The 18,531-nt window shown below is 48.2% G+C and overlaps 2 protein-coding genes across 3 annotated transcripts in view; one reads left to right on the forward strand and one right to left on the reverse strand.

Moving 5' to 3' along the window:
- LOC133445838 (E3 ubiquitin-protein ligase TRIM39-like) overlaps positions 1-18,531 on the forward strand; it is a 205,187-nt gene that overhangs the window by 82,911 nt on the left and 103,745 nt on the right. The gene's annotated exons all lie outside the window — the stretch shown is intronic.
- The window catches only part of sptbn1 (spectrin, beta, non-erythrocytic 1), a 53,226-nt gene that overhangs the window by 4,350 nt on the left and 30,345 nt on the right, over positions 1-18,531 (reverse strand). For both annotated transcript variants that reach the window (XM_061723292.1, XM_061723301.1), the window contains 20 exons: positions 17,732-18,488; positions 16,685-16,887; positions 15,307-15,397; positions 15,077-15,223; positions 13,894-14,157; positions 12,898-13,122; positions 11,823-11,912; positions 11,467-11,745; positions 11,258-11,388; positions 10,061-10,265; positions 7,975-8,349; positions 6,184-6,428; positions 5,968-6,106; positions 4,309-4,393; positions 3,961-4,157; positions 3,772-3,878; positions 3,621-3,666; positions 2,377-2,588; positions 2,115-2,288; positions 1,243-1,285 (listed from right to left, as the gene is read on the reverse strand). In XM_061723292.1, coding sequence (XP_061579276.1) covers positions 1,243-1,285; positions 2,115-2,288; positions 2,377-2,588; positions 3,621-3,666; positions 3,772-3,878; positions 3,961-4,157; positions 4,309-4,393; positions 5,968-6,106; positions 6,184-6,428; positions 7,975-8,349; positions 10,061-10,265; positions 11,258-11,388; positions 11,467-11,745; positions 11,823-11,912; positions 12,898-13,122; positions 13,894-14,157; positions 15,077-15,223; positions 15,307-15,397; positions 16,685-16,887; positions 17,732-18,488 — 4,015 coding nt within the window. The remainder of the gene's footprint in view (positions 1-1,242; positions 1,286-2,114; positions 2,289-2,376; positions 2,589-3,620; positions 3,667-3,771; positions 3,879-3,960; positions 4,158-4,308; positions 4,394-5,967; positions 6,107-6,183; positions 6,429-7,974; positions 8,350-10,060; positions 10,266-11,257; positions 11,389-11,466; positions 11,746-11,822; positions 11,913-12,897; positions 13,123-13,893; positions 14,158-15,076; positions 15,224-15,306; positions 15,398-16,684; positions 16,888-17,731; positions 18,489-18,531) is intronic.

Consider the following 18,531-nt stretch of genomic DNA (forward strand, 5'->3'; position numbering starts at 1 on the left):
AGATGGATGTAGATGGTCATCGATGGATGTAGATGGTCATAGATGGATGTAGATGGTCATAGATGGATGTAGATGGATGTAGATGGATGTAGATGGTCATAGATGGATGTAGATGGTCATAGATGGATGTAGATGGTCATAGATGGATGTAGATGGATGTAGATGGATGTAGATGGTCATAGATGGATGTAGATGGTCATAGATGGATGTAGATGGTCATAGATGGATGTAGATGGATGTAGATGGATGTAGATGGTCATAGATGGATGTAGATGGTCATAGATGGATGTAGATGGATGTAGATGGTCATAGATGGATGTAGATGGATGTAGATGGTCATAGATGGATGTAGATGGTCATAGATGGATGTAGATGGTCATAGATGGATGTAGATGGTCATAGATGGATGTAGATGGTCATAGATGGATGTAGATGGTCATAGATGGATGTAGATGGTCATAGATGGATGTAGATGGATGTAGATGGTCGTAGATGGTCGTAGATGGATGTAGATGGTCATAGATGGATGTAGATGGTCGTAGATGGATGTAGATGGTCATAGATGGATGTAGATGGTCATAGATGGATGTAGATGGTCATAGATGGATGTAGATGGTCATAGATGGATGTAGATGGTCATAGATGGATGTAGATGGTCATAGATGGATGTAGATGGATGTAGATGGATGTAGATGGTCATAGATGGATGTAGATGGTCATAGATGGATGTAGATGGTCATAGATGGATGTAGATGGATGTAGATGGATGTAGATGGTCATAGATGGATGTAGATGGTCATAGATGGATGTAGATGGATGTAGATGGTCATAGATGGATGTAGATGGATGTAGATGGATGTAGATGGATGTAGATGGTCATAGATGGATGTAGATGGTCATAGATGGATGTAGATGGTCATAGATGGATGTAGATGGTCATAGATGGATGTAGATGGTCATAGATGGATGTAGATGGTCATAGATGGATGTAGATGGTCATAGATGTACGTAGATGGTCATAGATGGATGTAGAGTAGATGCGTAGCGACCCCAAGTGTCCCTCATCGGTTGGTGGAAACTTGGTTCCGGTGGATGTGAAATGTGAATGTGTGCGTTGGAAATGCATGTTATTATCTGAATTACAACGAAGCTTCTGCAGCATCAGCCTGCACATTCTACTTGTCATCACCACCATTGTTGTAATCAACCAGGTTCTCCGTCTGAGCTGAGAACCATACTCACTTCATCTTTGGCTTGGAACAGATACTCGTTTCCATCGGCGGCTCTGAAACACACAAGGAGACTGAGATGAGCGGGAAGTTTCACCTCATCCCGTTGGCGTTGGAGCTGGTTGCTGTGATGGTTCTGGGGGTCCTGGTGTACGGTCAAGTTGAGGAGCTACAGCACAAGCTCCTCTTTAATATGTAAAAAAAAACCATCTGATCTAGTGGTCTTCAGACTATTACATCAAATGTTTTGTCAGTCTGGAGCATTTGGGTGTGTGATAACACAAAGCCAAGAAAAAGACAGCAGTGGCTTTTAGAAAAGCAACTGATCAACCAGGGTAATAAAGCGCATCTAAACTGTTTGGAGTTCAATGTTCTACAGAGACAAAGATTATTTACAAGTGGAAAACATTGATGACAGCTGCCAATCTTCTGGGAGTGGACAGCGGATTTACTCCAAGCTCAGACGGTGCAGTGTTCAGAAACATCATACCCAGGCACGGTGGTGGAGGGATGATGGTTTGGAATGATGATGTCCTACATTAGTAGACACATGTGAGGACATCTGTCTGACAGATGAAGCGCGGCTGAAACTGGGTCATGTGACAGGAAATAATCCCAAACACAGCAGATCTACAGCAGAATGATGTGAAAAAAATCATGGTTCTTGTACCATCTACTGAGAGTTCCTGCTTTTTTTATTTTTAAATGAAATTACTGATTTTATTTTGTAGGGGTGAAACTGGCTGGAGGGAAGCTGCCGCCTTTCTGTTGAAGAAAATTAAGGCAGCTTTTTTGAAGACCTAAAGGTTTGTCATGCAAGTCTTCATCGTGTGTGAGGCTCCGCCCCCAAGCATCACCATGGTTACTGGGGCTCAGTCACTCTACCTGAGTTTGAAGACGTGTTTCTTCTTCTTGTAGTCGGAGGCGACGTCACAGGCGGCGTCCTTCAGGCTGACGGGGGTCTCGTTGTGGTAGGCGCTCCCCTGAGCCACCGCCTTGCTGTCCTTGTAGAAGCCCATTTCCTGGTTACTGATGACGCAGTACACGTTGTGCCACGACCTGCCAATCACAGGAGCAGCGGGTCAGGTGACGGTGACGCGGTGGGGTGGGGTCAGGTGAGACTGGGCGGGGCTTCCTGGGCTCCTACCTGTTGGAGGCCTTCTTGTTGTGGCCCTCCCACTCGTGTTTGCGGTGCAGCAGCCCCTCCATCTGGGAGATGGAGTCCTGGTTCCTGGAGGGCAGCGTGGACGACTGGCTGCTCTTACTCTTCCTGCCAAGAGTGGGCGAGGGGGTGGGGCTCGGCTCCTTGGAGCTGCGCTCGATGACGCCGTTCACCATGTCTACGCCGTCCACCGCGTCCTGCAGGTTCCACAGTGAGATTAAAGACGGGCCCGAAATCAAGTGGGCGGATTCCAAATGATTTAAAACCACAGAAAAGAAACAAAAACATCTCGCCAAAGGATTCAATGAGACGTTTAAAATGACAAACTGAGGAAATAGCGGTTGGATAAACAGAGTCCCTGGATGAGGCGGTGTAGCCTGATGAAGAAACACTGATCTCACTGAAACATCTGGACTCTTATTGTGAAAGAGGATCCACCTGACAGCTGAGAGATCACATCTAAGGTTCATCTAACATTTTTCTAGTTTACTTCCTAAAACCAACATGAAAACAAAAATAAGTAGATAAAGCGCAGTTGAGCTTCTATTTCAAGTGCATATTTAGAGTGAACATGACGTGATTACAAGGGCGTAGGTTTGGTCTCAACATTGGTAGGGACGATATAACGGCATAACCTGCATGTTCACTTTTTGCTGGGGACGGGACATTAATAAGACCAGATTGGGTGAACGGGGGTCAGGGCTACATTTGTCACGAATATGAACCTAATTACCTAACTAAAATGATAGGCTAAATGATCAATGCAAAATAAATCTGTTAAAAAAAAGTTAAAATTGTTATTTTCATGGGAGAAAGTCATCAGCCAGTCAAACGTGCATTTGGGGGGGAAAAAAAATGCACATTCAGCAAGTGAAAAGGGGTAAATTTAAGTCTGAACATAATGAAAATAATTCACTTAATAATGGTAGGGTCAATTCTATCCTTACAACATTTGGGAAGACAATCTAAATTACCTATATATCTGAACACATTATATAATGCAAATAAGGTTGCTTAAAAGTTGGTGGGGACAGTTTGAGCCTCCTGAAAAGTTGGTAGTGTTATGTCCCTACCGTCCCTATGCAAACCTACGCCCTTGCGTGATTAGCATGTGTCTGATGGACTGAGTTTCTGTCTCTCATCATGAAATCCAACGACTTCCTCTGTTGCCTTATAACTGACTTGTAAGTAAAGCAGTGAAGTTGACAGAGAAGAGGAGCTGAACTGACCCGGGGAGAGTCCTGGTCCGAGGCGAGTCCGTTCTGGGTGACGGCGCTGCAGACACACAACCGCACAGAGTCTTGAACTGGTTCTGACGGCTCCGTTCACGTTAAGTTTACTTGTCAGAAGATAGCTGCATAAAAATACTGCTGTGTTCACCTTTCCTGCAGAGGCTCCTCCTTCTGGACCAGGGCTGGTTCTGGAGTGGGGGGTCTCCTCATCCGCTCCTCCTCCTCCTGCTGTCGCCTCACCTCCAGCAGCTCCAGCTGCAACACAAACACCTTCATCACGATCACCATCATCACATATATACCACCTCCTCCCTCCCCTGGTCTCCCCGGGCCTCACCGTGGTCAGCCTCTCCAGGGCGGAGAAGCGCTCCTCCCATGTGGCAGCCGACTTCTCGAAGGCCTCATGGCGTTTGATGAGCTTCTCCACCTCGTCCACGCTCTGCCCCATCAGACTGCTGGACAGGTAGGGCTCCTGACCCAGCAGCCAGGCCTCGGCCACGCCCGCATCCCGGGAAAACTGGTGCACCTCCAGGACTGGGGGGAGGAGGGGAGGTTTAAAAGTTATGAGAATATGAAATGTGGCGCCTCTGACACCTTACTGGCTGGCCGGTGTCAGAGCTCCGCCTCTAATCTGGGATCAGTTTTTATTTAAAAAAAAAACAAAACAGCAGGAAGCGAGTCTTACTGAGGCGCAGCCACTCCCATCTGTCCTCCCACTTGTCAATCATCTCCTTCCTCTTGTCCGTCAGCTGCAGCAACTTCTCTTTGATCTGTCGACACAGACGTTACACGTCTTACAAAACTTTCATCTTTAGTTTGACTTTGGCTCTTCACTCAGTGAAATCCCACGTACTGGCCCCACCTCCTGGTGAGGACGCTTTTTAATGAAAATATTGACATTCATGTCATTTATTGGTAATATTATTGATTATTACCACTGTCCTGGAGACAGGCTGCACCCAGAACAATCAGTCAGCTCTGATTGGTCTGATCAGGTCCCGCTCAGCCTTGACAAACAACTCAGTTGAAACGTGACACTGGCCCTGCCCCCTGACTCATCATAGACTCCTGCACTTTCTTATTGAAACTGCTCTACAGAAGGGGCTCTAAAGGGGCTACATCCGTACTGAGTGCTGACGCCAACGTGCCAAACATGCAGTTCCCGTATCGGCCACCGTGAGTCACCCACAGTTCTGGTCTCCGTCTACGACAACTTTTAAGGAGGAATTTTCCGTACACCGCCAGGTAATGTTGTACAAGGCCACTCATATATTTATAATAAGGGGTGTGGCTTTTTGATTGACAGTGGCATTGCAGTCCACTGTGTCGCACGGCTAGCTTTCATCACAAAGGTATTTTCACTTTCACAGCTCCTTTGACCTCTCGCCTCGGCTGCAGAGCAGCCGGCCAGGCGGCCGCTGGGTTTGACAGCACCTGCTTCATTAGAGCTGCCCTGGTGCTTCTGGTTAGCAAGACCACAGCTAGTTCAGAGCTCCACTGGAATGCCATTCTCCTTGTTTCAGATGTCCTTTCAGTCGTCACCAGTACTGGAGTTGAGGGGGGATGAGAGGGGATGGCACCCCCCCTGAAATAAAAACGGTCCAAATCATCCCCCCTTTCCATCCCTTATGTCATTTCATCAATGAATGTGGTTTTACTGCTATTTCAACATTTAGAGTCATCACCAGAAAAATAACACCAGAAAAATAACTTATTTGACAATTTTCACCTGTTTCAAGTAAATTTTCACTTGAAATGAGTAGAAAAATCTGCCAGTGGGACAAGATTTATCTTCTTATTACAAGCAGATAAATCTTGTTCCACTGGCAGATTTTTCTACTTATTTCAAGTGAAAGTCTACTTGAAACAGGTGAAAATTGTTGTTTTTTCCAGTGATGAGTCTTGTTTTAAGTGTAATGAGATTTTTTTTACTAAATTTAGACATTCTAACTAGAAATAAGACAAATATTCTTGTTAAGATTTTGAGTTTTTGCAGTGATCCATTTGACTTATCCTGTGAAGGACAGAGTCATATTGATAATTTCAGAAAACTGTTTTTTATTGTTGTGTTTTGATGTATTTGATGTAAGCCCAGTGGATATTTAAAGCTTACAGAAGGCTGCATTTAACTGCTGCTATGTCATTCCTGCAGTATTTCTGCAGGTGTTTTGGTCACTGCTATTATTTGTAATATATTATATTATTTGTAATCAGCACAAATTATCTGTCCCCATATGATCAAATCCACCATCCCCCCTGATTTTGTTTTACAACTCGAGTACTGGTCGTCACATCTGAAAGGCAGAGACGGTCCACCAGCCATCCTCCCCACCCCCGCCCTCACCTCCTCGGAGGCGTAGTGCTTCCTGGCCAGCAGCGCCTTCCCCAACTCGATGCAGGCGGTGAAGCTGTCGTTACGGGCGTCGATCTCCGCCTTGATGCCCTGATGGTTGTTCATCAGCAGCTCCACCGATGACACGTCTCTGAAACCACAATCGTATCGTCAACACAGAACACAACACGACCCCCCCCCTCATCTCATCCCAATGGCTGGGCCTACCTGGGATTCTCCTGGGCCTCGATGAGCCGGATCACGTCCTCCATCCACAGCATCAGATCCCGGACCATGCTGAAGAAACGGAACTTGTCTCCAGTGTCGAGGAGGCGGACCCTGCGTCCATCGCAGGCCTCCAGCAGAGTCCTCCAGGCCTCCAGGACCTCGCTCTCCCGCCGCTGGATGTCGTCGGCCTTGTCTCCCGCGTACGCCGACTGCAGCCGCACGGCGTCCTCCTGCAGCTGCCGCACCTGCAGGTGAGCGAGCACTCGGCTTCAGTTACGCGTTTTTACACTGAAGGCGTTTCCACCGCGGTGAAGGAACTTTGATGTTCATGACGTTGCGGCTGACCCGCGCAGAAACCAACCAGTGCAACTAATGGCGCTTTTCCACGAGTATCTACTCAGCGCGCCCCGACTCGTCACGCCTCGTCCCGGCTCCACCCGCTTTGTCCCCGTTTGTTTTTCCACGGCCAGGGGAGAAGTGGGGGGGGTTGGGGTGAAGCTGCTGTGACGTACTGGATTGCGCAACCCCTTTGTTTGTGTCGGCGCAGATGAGAAATCAGCTGGAGCCGCGAGCGGCTGAGAGTAAAACAGAGCTCCTGGTGGATCTGATCGTTCCTTATCGCCCGTCTACATCCCTTTTTTAATTCTCTCGTCAGCCACCAGGTTTATGAACATCTGCACCTCAGAGTTGGATCACCAAACAGACGTTTGTGCTGTATAATAAAATCGCAGCGAGTCGCTCTCGCGCTGACTCCCACTTCCTGATTCAAACGTCTGACGGCCCCGCCCCCCGACCAATCGGTGGCGAGGAGGGTGATGACGTCAGATATAGTGCCGGCTCAGCCCGGTTAGAACCTCGGCAGAATGGTTACAGAAAAAGTATCTGCTTGGAGCGGCTCCACCCGTCTCGGCCCGTAGTGGAAAAGTGCAAGGCGGGGGCGTAGCGGGTAGAACCGAGCTGAGGTGGTACTAGTGGAAAAGGGCCATAACAGACATGGTTAGGGTCGAGACTGATCACGTCACTCATAAGATGAAATGAAGACGGATGGATCAGATGGATTAGAAAGAATGTAAGCTAATGGTGGCATCACGGGTCAGCATCAGCCAAGACACAATAGTTAGCTAGTGGTAACCAGGCAAAAGCTAAGCTAAAGTCCCCCATTCCTGGATTAACTGAGGTTGGGCGGAGTTACCTCCTCCAAGTTCAGAACAACAAACTTTAACATCACCTCGTAGGTGTGCCGTGGACATCACAGGGGGGGTGTCCAGGAGGTTTCTGTGTGGCCCCTCAGCACAGCACAGCACCGGCCAACGCTTTAAACCCTCGTGGGCATAACTCCTGTTAACTCATGCACCAATCCCCACAATCCCCTTTGAACAGATTCAGTTCAAAAAGAGCCATTCTCCAATCCTCTGTAGCCATGGCAACATGGCTGGCACTAACACGTTCGATTGGTTCAGGAAGGTAACCAATAACAGCAGCGTTAGCGGGGAGGCATACAGGGCCCACCCAGAACTCCCCCAGATCCTGCAGCCTAAATCCAGAGGATTTAGGCTGCAGGATCTTTTACAATCACCGTCAAAGTAGAACAACTCTATTGTGGTGCTGATCAACATGATCTGAGATCAATACTGCAAAATATGGAACTTCAACATCATACTGGACTAAATTATCTCTGATTTCTTGTTCTATTTTTGGATAAAAGTTACTAAACTTGTCCAGCGCTGCACTGCCCCCTGTGGTTGTGTTTGATCAGGGTCAGTCCTTCTATGACCCCCGGGTGGGACTCACCTGTGTTCCCAGAGCCTGGATGTCGTGTTCAAAGGTGGTGTGCATCCTCTGCAGCATCTCCACTGTGTTCTGGTCTCGGCCCACCTCCTCAGGGAGCTTCTTGTGTTTGTCCGCGATGCGAGCCAGGATCTCCTTAGCGTCTTGGTAGAACTTGTGGAGCTCGAAGGAGGCGGCGAGGATCTGCGTCCGCGTGTCGATGAGCTCCAGCAGGTCGGCCCAGGCCTCGTTCAGCCCGTCCTTCCATTCGGCCACCGTGGCGGCGTCGCCGTGGCCGGTGTTGATCAGCTCGTCCGCCAGTCGGTTGACGCCGTCCACGCGCTCCTGGCCGATGTTGCCGGTGTCCCGGGCAAACTCCCGGAAACGCTCCTGCAGCATCTGAGGAGCCGCAGAATTGGGTCAGTACCAGAGTATCAGAGTAAAACCTACCAGTGCAGAGAATACTAGAGCAGCACATCCAGTATTAGAACCAGCACGCTGGAAAGCTCCTTCAGCGACAGGCTCCTTCACCCTAAATGTGTGAAGGAGCTACAGAAGGTCCTTCCTCCCTGCAGCTGTGAGACTACACAACCAGCACCAGCACAGTAGACCAATAATGTGCAATATCCTTCACTGCAACGTGCAATTATGTAAATATCCATCTGTAGTGCCGCTCGGTGGCGCAGTGGGTTAAGCAGCGGCACATATACTGAGGCTACAGTCCTCCTGCAGCGGTCGCGGGTTCGAATCCAGCCTGCGCACCTTTGCTGCGTGTCTTCCCTGTTCTCTCTCTCTACCCCTTTCCAGTCTGCATCTCCAATAAAGGGCCACTAGAGCCCAAAAAAATCTTAAAAAAATAAAAAAAATAAATAAAAAATATCCATCTGTAAATATCCGTCTGTTATTTTATAATACCAGTATTTTTTATTATTATTATTATTATTATTATTAGTAGTAGTATTATTGTATATACCAATACTGTTTATAGTGTGTCATACTCTGATATTATTACTGTATTATTATTATTTCTATTGATGCCTCTTGTTTTGCATCCCCTTTACTGCTGTACACTGCGAATTTCCCCGCTGTGGGACTAATAAAGGAATATCTTATCTTAATACTGCGACCAGTACCTGCAGGACAGGTTCTCATTGTTGTGGCTTATCGGTCGCTCATCAGTTTCTCCCTGATTCTTATTTGACTTACTTTACCTCAGAACACTCCACCTGCTTTCCTGCACTGTTTAACTGTATATACTGTTCATATCCTGTGTTTATACATATTTTATACGTATCTTTTTGTATTCTTTATATATTTTTTTATTTCTGACTTTTCAGTCTTTTTACCCCTCCCCTACATGTGTGTGCTAAGTGTACTGCTGACAACAAAATAAGTTTCCCCACTGAGGGAGAAAATAAAGGATATCTTATCTTATCTTTGTCCTGATTACAAATAAAATAAAAACCATGACTTTACTCATGCAGATGCTAAAATATGAGTTTCCTTCTAACGTTTGACCTCATTCTGACCTTGATCTGAACTTGTTCTGGTGTCTAGTTTAGAACGTGACCTAACAGAGCCCGTCTTTTCTGATGATTTGAATCTTGAGTAACAACACAGCCCCATGAGGAGGAAATGTCCTTAGAGAGCTGGTTCCCTGCCGTGTGCTAGCGACCTAACCTTCACACCTGCTTGACAGGACGGAGCCGAGGACGGGATGCGTTACAGCCTTATTCCTCATACTCCAGACGTGGTTCTGGTGTTCCACAGGGTTCTGGACTTGGACTCTTTAAATGTTTCTGCTCACTACCACCATCAGAGAGCATCTCTATGCCGATGACGCCGTCACCATCGTAGCAGAGGCGGAGCCTGGTGAAGGTGATGATGGGCGTGACCCCAAGACCAGGTGACGCAGCCTCGTGCACGAGGAAACATCGCGGCAGCTTCTTTGCGGTGCTTTAATGACGTAAAGACCTGGATGAGGCTGAAGTTTTTGGACTGTATTTGAGTAGCAGATTCATTGCTACCGTTTTCAGTCCGGTAACAATAACGAGGACGACTCAGTGCTGGACTCTTCAGAACATTCTGGTATCAAAATGGGCGTACGTACTGTGACATGTTCGTAGTCCTGACCCAGCTCGTGCGACCCGGCCACCACCTCCCGCTCCGCAATCCACTGCTCCAGGTCGTCCACCTCCCGGTTGAGCTGGAAGAGCCGGAGCCGCTCATCCAGTTTGCCCCGCCTCTCCTCCGACAGGTCCTTGAGCCCTGCGTACAGCTTATCCACCTGAGACTGGCGCATGCTGATCCGCTCGCTGACACACACACACACACACACACACACACACACACACACACACACACACACACTACTGTCAACAGGAAGTACTTTCCTCTAGGAATGGGTGATATTTTACCGTTCACGATAAACCGTCAAAAACATTCCCCACGGTAAGAATTTGTCATCTCGTAAAACTGTGTAAAACTGATTTATGGTTCTGCGTTAAATCGACGCAGAGCCTACAGCGTAGGGTACGCGGGGAAGGAAATGGTTGTTACATTTTGATATAACATTTGACTATTACGAAAAAAAATTGCAATAGTATCTAATTTGTGGCATGTTCCAACCACAGGTTAATTTGCATTTTTTTTTATATTAGAAGAGGTCATCACTGATTGGATTTTATTTTCAGTGAACTTTTATTTATTTGTCCTGTTTCTTTATTTATCAGGTTGTATTTTTTTCTACTTTGTGATTTTATAAGCTAAGAAAACTTGAAGGACAATGGTACTTTTGCCGTTTGATGTTATCCCACTGTTTAAGCCGTACAGTTAGAATAAATGTTGAATCTGTTCTTACATTTCAAACTTGTTTCTTTTGAGTCATTACAGTTTTGCAGTACAGACTCATTTAATTGGTTTTTATTAATTCAATTTAATTGGTGTAGTTTAGTAGTATTTAGTATCTTTTAGAGCAGTGTTTTGGGGGCTCCAAAGACTGAATGTGGAGATAGATTTATAGTTACAAAGGTGGAGTTGAATTGGTATTTTTTTTTAATCGTCATTTTTATCGTTATCGGGATAAATGCCAGAAATTATCGTGATAAATTTTTTAGTCCATACCGCCCATCTCTACTTTCCTCACATAAAAAGCTCTTCTTTCCTAAAACAGAAAGTAAATATCTGAGTCCTGGTTTCAGTGACCTTCCTAAATGTTCTTCTACAGCTCGACTGCCTGAATGCAGAGCTGCTCTTAAAGATGAGCAGCAGCATCTATCCAGCTACAGGTACAGAAGGAGAGCCCCACCTCTCGGGGTGTCCGTCGGCCACCAGGCCCCTGCTGGTCTTGGACAGCTGGTGGACGGTCTCGGCGTAGTCCTCCACCGCCTGCTCCATGATCTGGTGCTTCTTCAGCATGGTGACGGAGCTCAGCTCATCCTGGTAAAGCAAAGAGAGGTTTTACGGGGACTCGGCTGGACTCACAGCTCAGCGGTGTACGACATCAACCTTCCCCACCTTGGCCTTCTCTTCTGACATCATGTAGAGCTCCTGCTCGCTCATCCAGGCCTCGGCCTCGGCGGCGTCGAAGTAGTACTGCTGGGCTTTGTGGGCCTCCTGGAGGCGGGCGTGGCGTTGCTCCGCCTCCTCCTTCAGCTGGTCCCACAGCTGCTGCAGGTCGGCCAAGCGCTGCCGGATCCCATCGCTGTTGGAGGTCTGGTCCTGCAGGAGGCCCTGGCTGCGCTCCAGGATGTCGTTGATGCGCGGCTGGTGGCCCTGGATCTCCTTCTGCAGCGTCTGAAAACCAGCGAACCGTCAGGGCTGCTGACTGGAGGCCGCCGCCTCCCTACCCCGCCTCTTTCTGAGAAACTCACCTGGTTCTTCTTGATGAGCAGCTGCACCGTCTGCAGGTTGTGTCCGTGGTCGGTGGACGTGGCCAACGGCATCCTCTCCTGAGCCCAGAGCTGCAAGAACCCAGAACGAGAAACCAAAACCTGAGAACGTCTGCAGACACTGCAGCTCAGAGCTGCTCAGGAGGTCTGAGTCTGTGTCCAATCCACGGGATGGATGTCTGAGTCTTGTAGGGGTCATGTGGACTCAAGGAGTCAGGTGAGGTGTTTGGAGGGTCATGTGAGGGTTCAGTTTCAGTCTTGTGAAATCCTCCCAGGCTCAGTGCAGTCAGTAAACATATTCTCGTTAAAAACAAGAATATGTTTTCTGGTTGTATTATTATTATTATATTTGATTTGATTTTATTAGGGATCCCCATTAGCTGGCGCCGTAGCGACCAGCTAGTCTTCCTGGGGTCCACATAAAAGACATACAAAATAGATTTACAAATACAACATTAATTAATATCAGTATTCAGTACTAAAAAACCTTACAATTTAAAACAAGTTAAATGATGGGAGTTGTTAAAAAAGCATGGTAAACAAAAAAACAAAAACAAAATACTAAAAAAAAAAACCTTACAGTGACAAATACAATTTTAACTTCTTTTTAAAAGTAAGTTTACTGAAAAGGGTATTGCAGAGGTTTTGGGGCAGGTTATTCCAAAGAGCCAATGATCGATATATGAAAGTTCAGATATTAGAGGGTTGTTTGGTTCCTGGAGGGTCCTTCACAATCTTAGGGTTCCCTCTGGACCGTCATACTAAGTCATGTGGGAGCTGGTCTCAGTCTGGGGCACAGTCCGAGTCTCAGTGGGGGTCATGTGGACTCAAAGAGCGGTCAGGTTACGGGGGTTAAGGGGGCTACGGGGGTCAGTCATGCTGCTCATCCACTAAAGACCATCAGCTACCGCTGGAGATCCAGCAGATCACCATTTATGCCACTACAACAGGATTCCTTTGTGAAACAAGGTGCAGTCTGGGTAAATAGTAACGTGGAGGGTTGGAGGGTTCAGTGTCAGAGTCGGTTTGTGTGGGGGTGGATTTCAGTTCTACGTACGATCTCATCCTCGACGTCCCGGGTGAACTGATGAACTTCTCTGGACGCCACCAGGAAGTTCCTGCGGTGCCGCAGGGGATCCAGCAGCTCCTGGAACTTCTTCTCCACAAGCTGCCGCCGGCCGTCCACCTCGTCGGCGTCCTTCACCTCCTGACCGAGGGCCTTCACCTGGCTCTGCAGCTCCACCACCTCCTTCTGACGCACCTCCACCTGGTTCTCCAGCATCTGGACAGGAGGACTCAGATTCAGACCCACAAGTCTCTGCCCTGCGGCCCCAGCGCCACCGAGGGCACCTGATGCTACTGCCAGGACAGCAGTAGTGCTGAAGCAGTGATGATGGTTAGGTTTTAGTTTTGTTTATTTTGGTCATTTACATTTTAAGATGTTTGCATATACACACTGTATATGTACAGTATACACACAGGTATAAATACATATATACAGTATATATGTACACATTTCCTTTTTTTTTTTTTGACCAAAAAGGTACAGGCTGAAGCCTCATGGCTTATTTTGCCTATCCTTTTCAACAAAAGGCAGACTTCAGAAACAAAAAGATACTAATAAGAAGAAAACGAAACGAACGAACAAAACAAAGAAAATAAACAAAGAAGAGAAGAAAATAAATGTGGTCACTCACGATTTGAGGATAGCTGCAGGAGGAAAGTTGCATAATTTAGACAGTTTAATATGAAGAGAATTTATATTTGTGTTCTATATTTATCCATTATTTTAGATTTATAATTTTTTTTTAATTTATAAATTGAGCTACTTTTTTTTAGTTCCTCATGGTTAGGTTATTATGGTTATGATGGTTAGGTTTTAGTTTTACAAACACCAGAGCTGGCCCTGGTGTTCCACAGGGTCCTGTACTGGGGCCGTTACTTGTCACTTTAAACATGGCTCCATCAGGTCAGAGCAGGGAGCTCGCTGGGCATTAGCTGGACTAGACCTGCTGGTTTTCTGTGGTAAGTTCTTCAGAACACGTGCACCTACCTGCTGCTTCTTGAGCAGGATGTTGACGGACGTCAGGTCTTTGCCGTAGTCGTCGGACTGGATCTGGCCCTCCAGGCCGGCCAGCCACTTGTCCAGGTCGGCGCAGCTCTGGGTGAACAGCTCCGCCTTGTTGGCGTCGAACAGACACTGGGCTTTGGTCTGCGTGGTGGACTCCAGCTCCTCCCACATGGTCTGGAGCGCCGCCAGCTTCTCCTTCACCACCGCCTCCGTCTCTGGCTTCTCCGACACCAGCAGCGCCCCGTCCTGACGTCAGAGAGAAGAAGACACTAGTCAATCGTGGGAGCTTGATAAACACAACCGGCTAACTGAAACCCAGATCTAAAACATGTAACTTGAACATGGCCGTCTCTCCAGCATCCAGACTCCAGGTTTAGACATGATCTAGGACAGGGGTCGGCAACCCACGGCTCTAGAGCCGCATGCGGCTCTTTAGCGCCGCCCTAGTGGCTCCTGGAGCTTTTAAAAAAATGTTTGACTTTTTTTTCTCCTTTTTTTTTTCTTTTTTCTTCTCTTTTTTCCTATTTTTTCTTCTTTTTTTCCCCTTTTTCTTCTTTTTTTCCTCTTTTTTCTTCCCTTTTCCTTTCTTTTTTAATCTCGACATTTTGACTTTTTTCTCGAAATTTTGACTTTTTTCTCGACATTTCAACTTCTTTTTCGAGATTGTACTTCAACATTAATCTCAACATTTAGACTTTTTTTCTCAAAATTTTGACTTTTTCCTCGACATTTCAACTTTTTTCTCAACATTTCACCTTTTTTCCACAAAACTTTGACTATTTCCTCGACATTTCGACTGTTTTCTTAACATTTTGACTTTTTTCTTGAAATTTTGACTTTTTTCTCAACATTTCAGGTTTTTTCTCAAGATTGTACTTCAACATTAATGTTGACATTTCGACTTTTTTCTCAACATTTCGACTTTTCTCGAAGTGCATAATGAAAAAAAAAATCTTCCCCCAGTTATAACTAATATAGAAACATGCAGCGTGTGTTGCCTTCATTCTAAGGCTGATACAAGACTTTTCATTTTTTGCGGCTCCAGACATATTTGTTTTTTGTGTTTTTGGTCCAATATGGCTCTTTTAACATTTTGGGTTGCCGACCCCTGATCTAGGAGCTCAGAAGAGACGGGTCCCCTGAGCCTCCATGAGGGTCTCTGTACCTTCTGGATCTTGTCCAGCCACTCCTTGTTGGACTGCAGCTCAGCCATGAAGGCCTGGTGCTTCAGCCACTTGCTGTGCAGGTTCCTGGCCTCATCGTAGGTCATGTCCTGCGCCGTCAGCATCTTCTCACTGATCCACAGGGACAGCTGCAGAGACACAACATGGACACGGGTCATCCTCTGGGAGCAACCATCGTTCCTCTCTGACTCCAGACTGAGCTCACACCGACCTCCTGGCAGTCCTGCAGGAACTTCTGGAGGTCTCGGTTGTCCTTCAGCCTCATGAGCAGCTCCACCGCTGCCTCCCGGTTCTTCTTGTGTCTGAAACATGGAGGAACTGTTAGAGCAAGCAGGCCGAGAAGAGCGGAAGATTCAACCACCTGCAACGTTATGGTTCAGATCCAGCATGAAAGACCTCACGAGGAAACCTCCAGAAGAGTGGAACGAACGTCCACAGAAAGCTGAGGAGATGCCTCGGTGGTCTTTCAGTCAACCGTTTCCCAGAAGACCTTGCCAAAACCAACCTCCAATTGATCGTTTGTCTGAATGTGGCAAAGCTTGAGCGCACAACTCCCTCCTGTCATATGAAGCTCCTCACACCTAAACTTTCAGTGTGCCACACTCAGCGTACACCTCAAAGGTTCACGACCTGCGGAGCGTTGCCTGCAGGGAGTTTCATGTGCGTGGTTTGGTGCCCTCTATGGTACGTTTGTGGAACTACATATTACATCATTTTCAGGGTGTCACTTCCCTACGAACCTCGGTGTGGGACTCAAGTTCCCATGGTTGCTGAGGCGGCGGTGCTGAGTAACTACTGATACCGGTCGGCATGGCAACTATGGAGGAGATGGTTCCAAGAAACCCGAGCTGCAGAGAACGTGTGGACCAGGGGTGGGCAGTCCTGCAGGTGTCCTGCAGGTGTCCTGCAGGTGTCCTGCAGGTGTCCTGCAGGTGTCCTGCAGGTGTCCTGCAGGTGTCCTGCAGGTGTCCTGCAGGTGTCCTGCAGGTGTCCTGCAGGTGTCCTGCAGGTGTCCTGCTGGTGTCCTGCAGGTGTCCTGCTGGTGTCCTGCTTCAACACCCTGACTGACCGGGTTGGTCACCAACAGACTTGTGCAGACCCGGATTCCCTGCTTATGATGCAGGGAAACATCTAAAACATGCAGGATGCCGGCCCTCCAGGACCAGGACTGCCCACCCCTGGTGAAGGGGTGGTGCTCCACTGTCCTTCACTCTAGTCCAGAACCATGTGACGTCCCGATGTCGGTAGAGCTGCTCCACTGGCAGGAGGGCACATGGTTCTGGTTTTGGTCTGCAGCCACGTCCCTATTGTTCATTCTGAGTTGGAGGAAAGAAAAACTGTGGCGTGAGCCTGAGTTCTTCTGTCTCCTGTCCATCACTTCCTCGTGTTTAAGTTAATGACGCGATGGCGGCGGGGTCGCTGCGTTGCGTAATTCATAACAACATGCACTACGTCCAGAAACACAGAGTTAAATAAAGAACAGGGTGGAGCTATTGGTATTGTGGGCGTGTCTGTTTAGGCGAGTCCCCCCTCCTGCAGGAGTTAACCTTAGGTAAATGCCGCCGGCGTGGCTCTGAAGCCCACGATACCTTTCATCGATGGAGGCGACCCTCTCCTGGATGCGTTCGGCGTTGATGTTTCCGTCGCTGGCCAGCCGTCGGCCCGCCTCTACCACGCCATTGATCTTGTCCTCGTTGGCGTCCATGGTGGTCATGAAGTCTTCCTGCTTCTTGATGGCGGCCTCGGCCCCCTCCAGAGTGGTGGGCATCTCAGTGTGAGCCAGGACGTACTCCTGCGAGCGAGAGAGAGAGAGAGAGAGAGAGAGAGAGAGAGAGAGAGCGCGGGTAAAGAGTCGACCTCTGAACCTCTGGAGAGCCCCGCTCCGAGAACCCATACTCCTGGGGAGGGGATGTCCTGCTGAACCGGGACGGTCTCGTAGGTCAGGTAAGACCAGGTCACCTGTCTCTATCGGTGCATCCAAAATGTCATACTAAACAGTATATACTCAAAAAGTATACTTAAGTTCGGCACACTTTTAAGTAAATATCAGTAGTATGCATTAATTCGGACGTACTACTCGGAGCCACACGGCACTTCCTGCTGTTGGGAGGGGGAGTTGTTGCCATGGTAACAACTCCTGTCACAGCAGCAGTAGCAGCACCGCTCCGCTCTTTCCCGTTTATCCTGGCCGAAACAAGATGACTTTTATCCTGCGCTGTGTGGTTTATGTGATAAATGATGAACTCATCTGGTTAATATCTTATGGAAACCAAAGCGAAATCACAACTAATTACTCACATTTGAATTGTAGCGTGATGGTGGTGGAGCTGCTGCTGCAGCTTTGCTTGGTACCGGTAACGTTATCCTACATTTTTGTTGGTTGCTAAGTATCTGCACAGCACAACCAAACACTGCTGCATTGCATTGTGGGAAGTTTCTGCTTAGCTAGTGTCCATCAATCCACACTAATACATTTCTCCAGAATGAGTATGGATAGTGCATACTATTGAGTACGTACTAATGTTTCAGACGCACTAAAAAATCTCACATACGGTTTTTGCTACTCATTAGGGTGGAAGTATGCAATTACGGACGCAGCTTATGTGTCAGGTGAGTCTTGGGAGTCCCAGGTTTACCTGGTTGTTGAGGAAGGCCTCCGCCTGCTTGGTGTCCCTCAGGAACAGCTGGTAGGCGTGGGACTGAGACAGCAGGTTCTGCCGGTTCTCCCACATCTTGTGCAGCTCGTTCCAGCCGGTGTCGAGCGCCTGCAGCCGCTGCCGCAGGAACATGTACTGGGCGTCCGTCTGGCCCTGCGTCACCGTCTCGCCCATGTCCCGCATCTTCTGGTAGTCCTCCTCGTAGTTCTGGATCTCGTTCTTGATGCCCTCGTGCTGGGCCATCAGCTTCTCGGCCTCGGCCAGCGTGTTGGGCATGTCTTCGGAGGCGATGGCCGTCTGCGTGCGGGACAGCCAGGACTGGAAGTCGTCCAGCTCTCGCAGGAACTGCTGAAGCTTCCTGGCTTCCCCCAGAGACTCCTCGCGGGTCTTCAGAGTGTTCTTCATGTCCTCCCAGACGGCGGTGATCTCAGCCAGGCGGCCCGTGATGGCCTTGGCCTGGTCGGGGTGCTCCTCGGCCAGCCGCTGGGCTTCTCCTCGCAGGTCGCCCAGCTTGTCCTCGATGGCGGCCAGGTCCCGCTCCATGCTGGTCAGTTTGCGCTGCAGGGCCATGACCCCGGTCAAGTCGTTGCCCAGCTCCTGGGTGGACTCGATGACTTTGGTCTTCTCTTTGATCCAGGACTTGGTCTCGTTGCACTCAAGGTGGTAGTTCTGCACACCCAGAGCCGAGTTCAGGGACTCCTTCTTCTGGTCCACCAGGTCCCGGAACTGGCCCCACCTGCAGGAGGAAAGCAGAGTTGCATGTTTTAAGTCTTCTTCCT

This window comes from Cololabis saira, chromosome 1 (assembly GCF_033807715.1).
Source record: "Cololabis saira isolate AMF1-May2022 chromosome 1, fColSai1.1, whole genome shotgun sequence".
In the NCBI taxonomy this organism is placed as follows: Eukaryota; Metazoa; Chordata; class Actinopteri; order Beloniformes; family Belonidae; genus Cololabis; species Cololabis saira.